The 12,866-nt window shown below is 44.0% G+C and overlaps 1 protein-coding gene across 2 annotated transcripts; it reads right to left on the reverse strand.

Moving 5' to 3' along the window:
• Positions 1-163: 163 nt before the first annotated feature.
• JPT1 (Jupiter microtubule associated homolog 1) lies at positions 164-12,104 on the reverse strand. 2 transcript variants are annotated; one of them, XM_081899947.1, is made up of 5 exons: positions 11,930-12,104; positions 6,023-6,168; positions 5,122-5,216; positions 3,608-3,629; positions 164-1,209 (listed from the first exon to the last, which is right to left on the reverse strand). In XM_081899947.1, exons 1-5 carry the CDS (start codon positions 11,983-11,985, stop codon positions 1,061-1,063), a joined length of 468 nt encoding a protein of 155 aa, XP_081756073.1. In that variant the 5' UTR covers positions 11,986-12,104; the 3' UTR covers positions 164-1,060. The 2 variants fall into 2 exon arrangements, with proteins under 2 accessions (XP_081756073.1, XP_081756072.1); XM_081899946.1 differs by having other exon boundaries at positions 5,122-5,219; positions 11,930-12,101.
• Between the last annotated feature and the right edge of the window lie 762 nt (positions 12,105-12,866).

Raw genomic sequence — 12,866 nt, forward strand, 5'->3', positions numbered from 1 at the left:
CTGAATCTGAGCGATTTTATCTGCAAAAAACTTTGCAAAAGCATTGCAGGAGATCTTGGGGTCCCTACCAGGCCCAGGTGGTACAGGTGGTTCCGATAAACTGCGATATTCAAGTGACGAGTAGGCAGCATAGCAGACCCTGAAAACAAAGCTCTGACACTGCTTCAAAATTTCTATATATTTTATTTAAGCAACAATCCAGCTTTATCAAGATATAACACACATTTAGAAGGATGAAATTCTCACCTCATGGTCAAGCACCAACATGATCATGCATAGCACAGGAATTGTTTGAACTAGAATGCCTCTTAAAAGAGATTGTTCCTGTCTCCAATACTTACTTCTGCAAGATCCACTCCACCTTGACTTCAGGTGAGTCCCAATATTGGGGCAACAGAACAGCATCTCAAATCACTAGCCCTGTCATTTGGCACTGGTCCCATCTGATATGCCTGAACCAAGATTATTCTTGTTTGAAGGCAGCATGGTAATCGCTAGCACCATGACTCTTACTGTTCAGAAATGCACAACAGGGCTTTAGACATTTACCAGTTACTGAAGGATACCTTGGATAACCAACTAGTATGTGTTGCAGGGATGGGTAGGAAAGAGTACATTTGTCAACCGTCTTCTGATCTGTGCAACCCTGGACTTTTAACCCTTCTTCTAAGCTAACTAAGGGGTTTCTACAAATTTCAGGACAAAATGCCATCTAACACACTCAGAACCAACCAGCCTAGGTTATGATACACTACTATATATATATATACCTTAGAAATCTTTCCATCAGCCATGGGCTGCATAGGAATGCCACTGCTCTACGTCTACCACTAGGAAAAGAAATCACACATTCCACTTCCAGTAGACCCAAGGGAGACAAGACAGAAGTTGAAAAAACCTTCCTTTAAAAAAGATGAAGTACATAAAGTGCTTCTTTAATGACAGTTTGAGAAGAAGTACAGTCAGGCTCAAGTTGTGCAGTTCACAAGCATGGAAGGAAAACAAAGATGACAGACATGAGTTCCAAGTAGTTAGGAGGAGGAGCAAAGGAGGAATAAGTTTAACCAAGGACTAGGCTGGACTTTCCGCCAGGTGGATTTCTCCTAGATGGTGCGGGTGCTGCAGCTACGGGGCTAGGAACTGGTGCAGCCGGCACAGGCTTCTCTTCACTCGGGCCAGAGGCAGCTTCTATTTCAACCTCTGTGTTTTCTAGAAAAGGAAGAATAGGAAAAAAAGAGGAATGCTTCAATCTCCAACGTATCAAAGTTATTGCTGGACAAACACTGGCTCTGTGGCAAATCTTAAACAACGGAAGTAGAAAAGACTGCTCTATCTAGCAGTATTATGAATTTGTTTTATTGCCCCCATTGTTATATTTTGGCATTATTGTTTTTCTTGTGTTTTCTTTTTGTCTCCAACAATAAAAAACCCCAATTTTTAAAAGTAGGAAAACAGAAGTCAACGCCAGCGAATTTAGCAAGGAAAGAGCATCAGTCACTCCATGTTATGCATATGCACTTTAGGGGAATATTCATTGCACAAGGAGCCTTATTATCACATCTAACTATTTGCTTAATTGAAGCACCTGTTTATGGTAAGCAGATCCAACAAAAGCAGAACACACTATATGCAGAAGAGTAAGGATTAATGTTGTGTTGTGAAACTGAATGCATGCAGCATGTCGAACAGGATTTAATGTGCCATTTGGCCACAGAACTAAGTACATCATACATCCTAGCCAGATAGTTTAGAAACTCCTTGGTATGCAGCTTTTCCAAATATATTTCAACCAAAGCTTTCAAACAATCTGCCAAGCCTGGTTATTACAATCTAGACACCACACTAATGACTGGCTGCACGGATAGAATTCCTGCATATGCATGTAATTAAAACTATTACTGTTTAGTCTTTACTCAGGAACTCCTACCTGCCGACATACAAATAATTCACTGTCCTAATACCATCACATTTCCAGGAAGACAAATCAGATAAATCAGATTTTTCAAAATTAATGTAGAATAGGTTTCTGAACTATAGCCGCTTGCTATCTTCAAGCTCTTTCTATAATCTTTCTGCTGTAAATTCATCCAGCCACCTTTGGTGTTCATTTCCACAATGGCTATTAGACATTAAGCTACCCAAGGCCCAGATCTGCTAGTTATCAGTGGCCTTACACCTGCCCTTCCTGTGGCATATTACAATCCCATTCTTGGACTAAAAGGTGTAGGTTTTAAATGGGAGTGCCAAATTAGGGTTTATCTCACTTTCAGGTTGCCAGGTTGTCTCTCTGACCTTGATTCTGAAATCTACTTCAACTGGCAGATTTCTGGATGATTAACCACAGGTTGAAAAACCCCTTTATCCAGCTCTTATAAGAAACATTTTCACTGAACACTGATTGAGGTTAACTATGTTTGGTGTGCACTAGACAGCTAAGGCTATCTGCTGAAATTCTGAAGATCAGTCATCTTAGAAAGCTGTCCCATGCATATAAAAAGTCAGCTAAGAGAAGGCAAAGGTCTACAAGAATCCTGCAGAGATCAAGTGAGTAATGACAACTGGCTACCAGACAAGAGGTGTGCTATTTCACAGCTGATAGAAGCTACTCATGTGCACAATACATTAAGCATCATGAGTACCTGTTCTGCTTGACAGAAAACTAGACTAATTTCATTCTATTCACTCCATTTCCCCAACAAAATGAGTGTGGTAATTCTGGATTGCTTTAGTATAGCTAGGAGCCTTCACATGGTAGCTGGGGCATTTTTTGTGCCATTAGCAGACAAACCACCACCAATAGGAACTCTACAGAAATAGGAGAAGGATCCCAATTCGTTAAGGCAGGTTTTCAAGTTGGAAGCCTCTTGCCTAAGTTGGTAGACTACTTGTAAGTTACCCAAACCCACTAGTCACATCACACACTCACATACAGCCTTCTCAAAGTACAGTTTATGTTGTAGGTCTCATAGAGTTATGGCTCTGCAAATGACAACTCTGGAAGCTTAGCTCAGAAAACACACTTTATTCACCACACAACGTTGGGAGTAAAAGGAACACTCAGCCTTAAAGGTTCTATGGAAGCCTCTCTCTAGCTTCACTCTTAATAGTTCCTCATGTTTGAAAACAAAAAAACCCACCCCTCCCATTTCCATTCTGCTCCTTTCTGTGTAATTTGGCAGCAATTTCCCCTTAAACTTAGTTTCAGCATGTCTGTCACCATACACAACACATACACGAATTGGACACATTTACGCCATTCTATATTCACAAATCCCTACAGATCTCCAATGAATCATGCCTACTGAGGTATACATGCACATTCTATTCACTTATTGTATGTGGTGGCAGGTGCACCCCAGGTACACCTGAGAATTAAAATGTTTTGCATTTATTCATGTGTTAACTGCAACCAGGTAAAATCTTATGCAAGACCAAGAGGCCACAGAGCTGACAGATAGGTCTTCATTATGAAGACACCTCTCCTCAAAAGTCATCTTGATTCACATTTATCCTTTCAGACTCCAACATACATCAGTGTACACATCCACCCAAGCCGGAAATGAATTTTCTTTTCGCTTATTTAGATCAAGGAGGAAAAAGTACTTACCGGGAGCCTCACCTTCCCCGCCCTGCAATAAAAAGAAAGCCAATGTTAATTCTAACTTTGCTGACATCAACCAACAAAGATCACTTCTTTAGCTGAGCCAATATAAAGTAAGCATATTTGTCAATAGCAGAAACCTAATTTCTGAAACAATGAATGTAGTTTGAGTTTTATGGAAAAAAACTCAATCGTGGTGGGGATACATTTTCCAATTTGTAAGACAGGTACCGTATATACTCAAGTATAAGCCGACCCAAATATAAGCCAAGGCACCTAATTTTACCACAAAAAACTGGGAAACTTATTGACTAGAGTATAAGTCGGTTCACCACACCACAAATCTGGAGGTGGAGGTGGCGGCAGCAGCAGCAGCAGCGGAGGAGGAAGGCAGACAGCGGCAAAGGCAGAGCAGAAGGAAGGAGCAGCCCGAAGGGACCCTCATTTGAGTATAAGCCGAGGGGGGCTTTTTCATCATTAAAAATGTGATGAAAAAGTCGGCTTATACTTGAATATATATGGTAATTTCCAATCTGTGAGTTGAGGCATACTAACATACCTGGAGGAAACTGCTGATGTCCAGAAGAAACCAAGTGTCTGTGAGACTTGAATACCCATTCAAGAGAAGAAACTGACCACTGCATGGTTATATGTTTTACTGATTTTCCCTGCTGCCTACTTCCAGTCAGCCTCTACAAAGGGCTGGTAATTCTGCTCCATCAAGAATGACTGGCTCATTCATCCAGTCATTTCCCATGTAGAATAACCTACCAGTGAAGGTACTCCCATAACAGGCAACCAAACATACCCAAGGGGGTGGTTTCCTGAAGGTCACTTCCTGACTTCAGCAACATGTGCACTAAAGGAAACTTACAGGCCCATAACAAAACATATCCCAACCTACCACTAGTTGAGAATCAGGATGAAAATATGCTAGGAGCAGTACATCCCTAGTATAGGCTAACCTATGATCACAAATTACCTAGAGATCTCATAAATAAACCAAAATTTGTGGGTAATTAAGCCGTGTTATGTTCAAAAAAGCACTAGCATACATAGGATCCACCTTGTCTAAAATTAGAGGAAACTCTAGACTCATACATGTTGACTGAAGTCACAACTATCAGTTCACATGTTAACTAGTGTACAAGGTGCCCATCAATAGGAAGCAAACACTCCTAATACTCACACCAGGTACTTTATGCTTCTGGCTGATCACTATGAGAACAGGATGCTGATGAATATGGGCCACTGGCTTGATCCAGCAGTGCTATGAGTTTTAGTCTTATGTTAATCTGCTATACTACTAATGTCTTTGGAGTTCTGCTTCAAATGGCAAGCAGAGGCAGTGTTTTCAGAGCAGCACTGTGCTTGAAATCTAATCATCAAGAACTAGGGATATCTTCATGTATACCTTTGAGGAGGAAGGTAACAGAATAAGAGCAAGGCCAGCCCTCTGAAGGTTGAGCAGCTCTGCCACCATTTTAAGATTCTCAATTTACAAAAAGAACAGCTCTTACCTTTGGATCCACGAAGTCACCAGAGATTGCATCGGAAGAATTTCTTCTTTGTGACCCAGGAGCTTCGGAATTTTCACTGACATCGCTGGGCTTGGCTGCTGTGAATAAATGGTCAGTGTAACATGTACATAAAGCAGATACCCAAAGTAATAAAATCATGTACAATATTTCTAAGCAACAACCAGAGACAATGAACTGGCCCAAAAATTCTTTGTTACCTTCTTAACATATACTTCATCTAGCACAGTCCCAACACCTCCCTATTCAAAATGTTTCTGAATCTTGAACATCTGCTATAAGTTTAAACTTAGTACAAGTACTTTTGCACATTCAACCAGTTGGCCTAACAATGACCCTCTTGACCTGTTCTGTATCAAAATTTCATGCAGTTTTCTTCATTTATAGAGACACCCTCATAGGCACATTAGAAACAGATTGAATGCTAGTATTTTCTCATTCTCTGCCACTACAACACCATTAATGTTTTCCCAATGCCTGCCGAGTACATGCAGCTAGTTCTGTAAGTGAAATAGCCACTGGTGTGCTAGTACACCATGGCTTAGAACAGAGTCATAGGAGTTAGCATGTAAACAGGCTAGGACTTGCCCCAGTGTCAAGAGATTGTGAACAGGATAAACTGAAGCCAAAAATTGCTCAACGCTACTTCCACATGTTGCAGCTCCTCCTAACCAAGGAAGGAGTTCATGCTTCCACCCATCAGCGACTATTCAAGTACAGACAAGCCTACACTGCAAGTTATCCTCTCTCCAGTTATTTTTTAATTTGTTTTGCAAAAACTATTTTACATCTCCAAAACAAGGCCAGGAAGCACAGTAAAAAACCCGAATCCAGATATTCAACCATGGGCACCCCTTTAAAGAATGAGAAGTAGTTGTTTCACCTGTTGAGCTAGCCCAGGAGGATGAATTATCTTCTGGAGTCCCAAAGATATTGGATGCCATCTTGTGTCTTCTTGTGTTTTGGTGTTCTTTTGGCAGATCAAATCCCATGTTGAACGTGGAACCACCACCTGGTGGACGAAGAACTCTAGAAACAGAGACCCGAGAGTTATGTTTACAGCATTGTCATCAACAGTGTAGCCTACCAGTGCAAAAAGAGGGCATTAAAGTAGCTATACATAGCCTGTAAGAAACAGTAGTCTTTTAGTCCATTTCAAACTAGCTTGTTACCATTAATAGACAAAGTAAAATAAACGGCCAGCTCACTAAAGAATGTTCATTTGACTCAGATTACTAAAGCTCCTATTTGCAATTTAATGATTACAAGTGGTTACAACATGGCATCAAGAGATAAAGTACTCATAACCCATTTTAGGGGCAACAGTGTAGTCACCATACCTATTGCCCTCTAAAAGCACTTTCAGACTATTCAGAATTCTTAACCAGTTGCCCCACTCATACACATGCAACACTTTTTAAAGCCAGATGTGGGCAGAGGGTCAGGTTAGCCCAACTATTTTCAGAGTAAACTGAAAGGTGTTGCTGAAACTTTCAAAAAGTGGGGCACTTAGTATCTATGAGAAAGAAGCAAAGAAGGGCAAGGTCAGACTGGAGGAAAGTTCAGGAATCTGAAATCTAAGATCAGCAATTTTTAATCACCATGCTGTCCTGATAACATGCCTTAGCTATAGTCTGGATCAACAAGCAACTCACTGTGCCATACTTCATACCTGACTTCAGCAGCATTAAACACTGCTAGCCTTGCAGTGTGCATTAGAGGGTGGAGCGTGCATTAGAGAGCATATCATTGTAGGTCCTTTGAACTAGATGTTAGATATAATATAGTGTACTTCAGGTGTTAAGCTTTGCGCATATTGTCACTGAATTCTCTTATGGCACTGCTAACATCTCTAGGCCATATTGCAAACAATTCACATGCCTGCCTATTAACTCGCAGAATAGGAATTCTACTAGGGTATCTTATTTTGGCAGGGTCGTCCACCTGGATGTTGGAAAGCCAACACACCACCTGGCAAAGCATCATCAACACTGCCAGGGTCTGTGTCCCTTGTATGTTGGAGTTACCTAGTACACACCAATCACACACGCTTAACTAGTTACATTAGGAAAGCGAAATCATAGACCTGTAAGTTAGAAGGGACTCTAGGATCGTCCAACCCCCTGCAATGCAGGAATCTCAACTACATGACAGATGGCCATCCAACCTCTGTTCAAAAGTCTCCAAGGAAGGAGAGTCCACAACCTCCAATGGGAGTCTGTTCCACTCTCAAACAGCTCTTACTGTCAGAAAGTTCTTCCTGATGTTTAGTCGGAATCTCTTTTCTTGTAACTTGAATCCACTGTTTTGGGTCTAGACTCCAGAGCAGGAGTAAACAAGCTTGCACCATCCTCCATATGACAGTGCAATTTTGTGGTAGTTTAGTATACATACCTTCTATAGAAGCCTATTTTATATGTGTTTAAGAATGCTCTGAGCACACAGCCAAGAGCAAACATATCAGACTAGACAAGAAAGTTGTACCTCCCAACAATTACCAGTCAATTTCATTAAGGCAACTTACTGAATTAAATAACAAGTGACTGTGACAAAGTAAGGTTTTTGACCCATACATGAGCTGTGCTATTATAAATCCAATCCAAGGCAATTTGGAAGTCGTCCACACATTATATCATATGAGTTGTTCCTAAATGAAATGAGCGATAAACCAAACTTTAAAAGTAAGACTTATCTTCCTTAACAACCAACAGGTGGGTGGAACCTGACTCTGAGTGCAAAAAGAGCACTCAACGCAAGCACTGGAAGGAACCCTACATATATTATTTTTTTAAAAAGTACGGTAGTTTCTGCAAGGGAATCCATGTATCATCACCATTTTTCTTCCAATATGTATTTCATATCTTCACACACAGGAAGCTGTCATAAGCTTACCTAAAGCTCTTATGTTCCCCAATGGGAGATACTCCACAAAGGGAGAGTACATATGGAACTCATTTTTATGTAGGAATGTTTCATGCTAAAGTGGAAAAGGCTCAGCAGTCAAACAGACAAAGCTAAAGGAGGAATGGAAGGGCTGCTGGACTGATGCCTTTACCATCAGCTAGCTTCAGAGTGCACCTACAGATCCTTTATGCCACCCTTCCCTTAGAGGCAAGAGCCTGGAACTTGGAATAGAGCCAGTGTGGTGTAGTGGTTAGAGTGTTGAACTCTTAATGCCTGAGTTCATGCTTACCTCCAGCATGGCATAGTGGTTAGGGTGCTGGATGAGGACCTGGGACCTGGGCTCAAATCCCCACTCAGCCTGAAGCTCACTGGGTGACCTTGGGCTAGTCACTGCCTTTCAGGCTAACCTACCTCACAGGGTTGTTGAGGGGATTAAATGAAGAGGGGAGTAATATACACCACCAAATAATAATAATAATAATAATAATAATAATAATAATAATAATAATAATAATTTATTATTTATACTCTGTCCATCTGGCTGGGTTTCCCAGCTCCTTGGAGAAAAGGTGAGATACAAATGAAACAAACAAACTGCTGGTGACTAGAAAACACTACCAGAGACACCTCCCCAATTCCAAATTACATCTTTCAGTAGATTTAATTGTAGGCCATTTTGATAGACAATTCTGGATAAAACGTAGGGCAGTAGTACTAACAACCACCAACCAGACATAGGGGAGGAAAAAACTTTCAGGCATTAACAAACTTACGTTTATCAAATGTGACTTCTGCCTTGTACAATAGTTACTGTCTTACAAAGAAAGAAATCAGTGTGTTTGTGAATATGCGCAGTCATTTATGGCACAAAAGAAGGGTGTGTGCAGAGAAACAAGTGTAATAAACCTTTCCAGTCTTGTTGCCTGGAGGCTATTCTTATTCACCAGAGGTGTCTGTACAAGTGCTTTAAAAAAAAAAAAAAATACTGCTTCAGTTGGTTTCTCCTGCAGATGTGTACAATCTGTTCCGCTAGAGCTGAACTTGGACTCCAAAACCATCATCCCCAGCCAGGAAGGTAAATAATGGCAGCTGTAGTTTGCAACATCTGGAGAACACAAGTCCTCCACTCCTGGTGTGGAGTGTGCGCGCAATGAAATCAATAAGCTGGAAATAAATGATATGAAATATGGCGCACTACAGAATTTCCTCCAGCTTAAGGGAACTTAAGATGTTATAGAACTCAAATTAAAAACTTACTTTAAAAAAGCATATTGTGTCACCTTTTGTTAATCTGGTAAATTAGCTTTTAAAATGTATTATTATGTATTGATTATATAGACCTTTGTTTCCTCCTCCTATAACAGACATTTTAGGGTACCTGTCTGTCAACTGAGGGGGTCTTAGGAAGCAAGAGCTCGGGTTAAGAGCTCAATTCATTCTGGAGGTCCATTCTTAACCTGAAACTGTTCTTAACCTGAGGTACCACTTTAGCTAATGGGGCCTCCCACTGCCACCGCCGCACGATTTCTGTTCTCATCCTGAAGCAAAGTTCTTAACCCAAGGTATTATTACTGGGTTATATGAGTCTGTAACCTGAAGCGTCTGCAACCCGAGGTACTACTGTACTGCAGAAAGGTGCCACTGGCTAAATTGCTCTACTACCAGAGTGCAATTTGTGCAAATCCCAAAAATGGGGTGTAGTCATGGGCAAGGTATGGACTCAACACACACCAGATCCAACACCCCACTCCAAGGACATGCCAAAAGCCTACTCTGGGGATGAGGATCCTCAGATCTTGAGCCTACCGTGGCCCTCCAAGCCCTTTTATCTGCCCCTTGGACATCTTCCAAAAGTACAAGGCCTTGTACTGTAATGCCTCTTGCCTGCCACATCTGTTGCTGGCTCCATCTGCCAATGGCATAAGGTCCTGGGGGGTAGCCTAGATGGAAATGCAACCTTTGGAATGAAAAAGATACCCCACCCATCCATGGTCTGTGCCATGACAGAACCTGGTGCAGTTAATTCTTCTCCCACTGACTCCCATGGGAGCTAACAAGGCAGAAAACAATTACTTCTCCTGCCAAGCTTTTTATACTACCTCTTTACACATAAACCAGGGGCACTCTGAGTGCCACATTAGAGTTTGGGGCCTTTAGATTCCCAACCACATGACTACTTGGCCTCTCTCTCAATTTTGCAATGCAACGGATAATAATTCAGCCCCCAACTTAGTTCCTTTGTTCACCAAAAAGGCATTTTTTCCAAAATCAGTTCTGAAGAACCAGAGTTATTTCCTCCACTTCCAATGCCCCCACCTTGTAATCCCAAAAGCAAGCCATGCAGCACTGCAGAGTACTGACCAATACAATAGATATTCAAAGTTGCAGCACCAGAACATGCTTAAGAGCTAATCCATTTAAAGCAACAGTGTGCAATAAGCTCCATACACCTTCATGCCTTTCAAGATCAAGTCTTCCTCTACAGGCAGAAGTTGGACCAAAGATAGACAGCCTTTCAGAGGATTACAGAAGTTGCTGACTTGCTCCCGGCTTCTAAGCCTCGAGTTAACAGGTAGAGATGGTCATAGATGTTAGACAATAGAAGTGTGCTCAAGCCCCACCCAGCGCGAGGAATCACTTACAGAAACCACGCCAGATAAAGATATTCACTGCCTAGATCTACAAGCCAGACAAAAAGGAAGCCAAGAAACGGTGCCAGGGGTGACGCAAAAGGGTTTTGGGAGCACCTAATCCTGTTGATCGGGGAGGGGTATCAGCCTCCTTTGTTAGGCTGGGAAGCAGAAGCACACGGATCAATCTGCTGAGCGAGTCTGACACAGCCCAGCCTCAAGAGCGCGCCCCCGCCCCGCAGCTGTTTCTTTGGGGAGAAGAAGGGAAAAAGCTGTGGCAAGCGAAAGGCTCCGCGGCCCCCGAGCAGATTCCGGGCTGGGTGCGGCTCCCACCCTCGCAAGCCAAAGAATCTTATCCGTCGTGGCGGAAAGCAGACAGTACTGTACTGTACTAAACTAAAGCCTCGTGGCTAATCCTCTTTTTTTGGGGGGGTGTAAGAGGCCTATTCTCAACATGCACAAAAACATTCCCCCCCTAAAACTATCCTCTTATAAAAGCTCCAGCCCCCCCCCCACCCGCAAGCAATATGGTGCGTCATTTCCCCGTTTCCCAACAATCTGCAGTTCCGAAGCCGAGAAGCAGGGGCTTCTTCCCGACGATCGCAGCATACAAAGGGGAAGGCAAGTACGACACAGGTCCGGAAAAGCGAGCGAGGCCTCGAAGGAGAGAAAAGGCGGGCCGCCGGCTCCCCACTTCCAGCAGCGGAGAGCTGGACGGCACCACGCCTGTCTTCGAGGCATCCTGGCAGACATAAAAGGGAAGGCGGCTCCTGCCTGCCTGCCCACCCGCCCTAGAGACGCATCCAGGCGGTGTGTGGGTGTGGACCGCCGGGAGGAAAGTCCCGGAGCCGCGGCATGACAATAGGCCACCCGCGGTCTCTGTGCGCCTGAAGGAAAGCGCCCACACCCGTGTAGTGGCCTCGTGCGGACGACCCCTTCGCCACCCAGGAAAAGCCTCGGGCGGCCGCGAACCGGATTCCCCGTTTGCCAAGCGGAACTGGCTCCCCAAGACCCTCCCAGGCCCACCGGAGGACCCCCCTGCCCAACACCCGCGTTGGTGGGGGGCTTCACGTGTCCGGCGGCAACCACGTGTGAACGGAAGAACCGCCACCGCCGCCAACCCAAGAGACATGGGCTCTGGCCCGCTCCCCATACGGTCCAGGGAAAGGAAGGGGGAAAGCGGAGGATGGGAAGCGGCGACGTATATATAGATATGAAACCAAGGAAACGGTCCCCGGGAAACGGTCTAAACCGACCTGGAACTGCTTCGCCCGCTGGGGTCCATCCCCTTGTAGGTGGTCGTGGTGGTCATGGCGGAGAAGAAGCCGGGTGAGGAGCCGCCCGAGGAAGAGGTAAGCGGAAGGTCTTATTCCCGCAACCCAACACCGTACTACTGCCGGCGTCAACTGCAGTAGCCGCTTGGCGCTGGCAGCTCCTTTTATACCCGTCATGGCTCGTGCCGTCCTATTGGACAGTTCAAAACCGTTCCCCCGGTCTCACTTGCCGGCCTCGTGCCACTCCAGAGATCGTCCCGCCTCCGGGTGCCGGAGACTGGTCCAGCCACAAGCACGCCCCGCTGGACTGGACGAGAGGTACTTTTGCTCAGCGCTTATTGGTTGTCCCAGAGCGCTCTCCCCCTTTGTTTCCGATTTAACGGTGTGGCTGCCACTCAAATCAATTGGGTGCTGATTGGCTGGGCTACACATGAGGCAATAACAACTTCGTTAGCCTTTCTTTACGAGATAGCAGTTTAAGGGGATCCCTTCATAGGGAGTGGCATAGCAGGGATGCGTGAAGAGGTGTTTGGTCGCGCCCCGGAACCTGAAAGAAACCCGGCACGTCCAGGGTTTGGCCCTCATAATGTATGAAAAGAAAGTGCCGCTCTTCCCTTTCAAACTACTGTACACAAAACCGCGCAACACAACAAATCACTGGCAACTCACTACTTCAGTTCAATGCCCCGTAGTTTTGCTGCTTCCAGGATATGATTGAACTGGGTGGTGCTAACATTCCTACCGCATGAGCGGGCAAAAAATAAAAATACTTGAATATAGAAGTATGCAGTACAATGGTATCACATTATTGCTTTGCGATGTAAAACCACGATGTGTAAGAAGGTAGAAAGGAAAAAGCTGACATCTCTCTTGAGGCAGGCAGCATGACTGGGCATGAAATAGGCAGGTTTCCGCATGA

Source organism: Podarcis melisellensis, assembly GCF_964234715.1.
Source record: "Podarcis melisellensis genome assembly, chromosome: 2".
NCBI classification, from domain to species: domain Eukaryota; kingdom Metazoa; phylum Chordata; class Lepidosauria; order Squamata; family Lacertidae; genus Podarcis; species Podarcis melisellensis.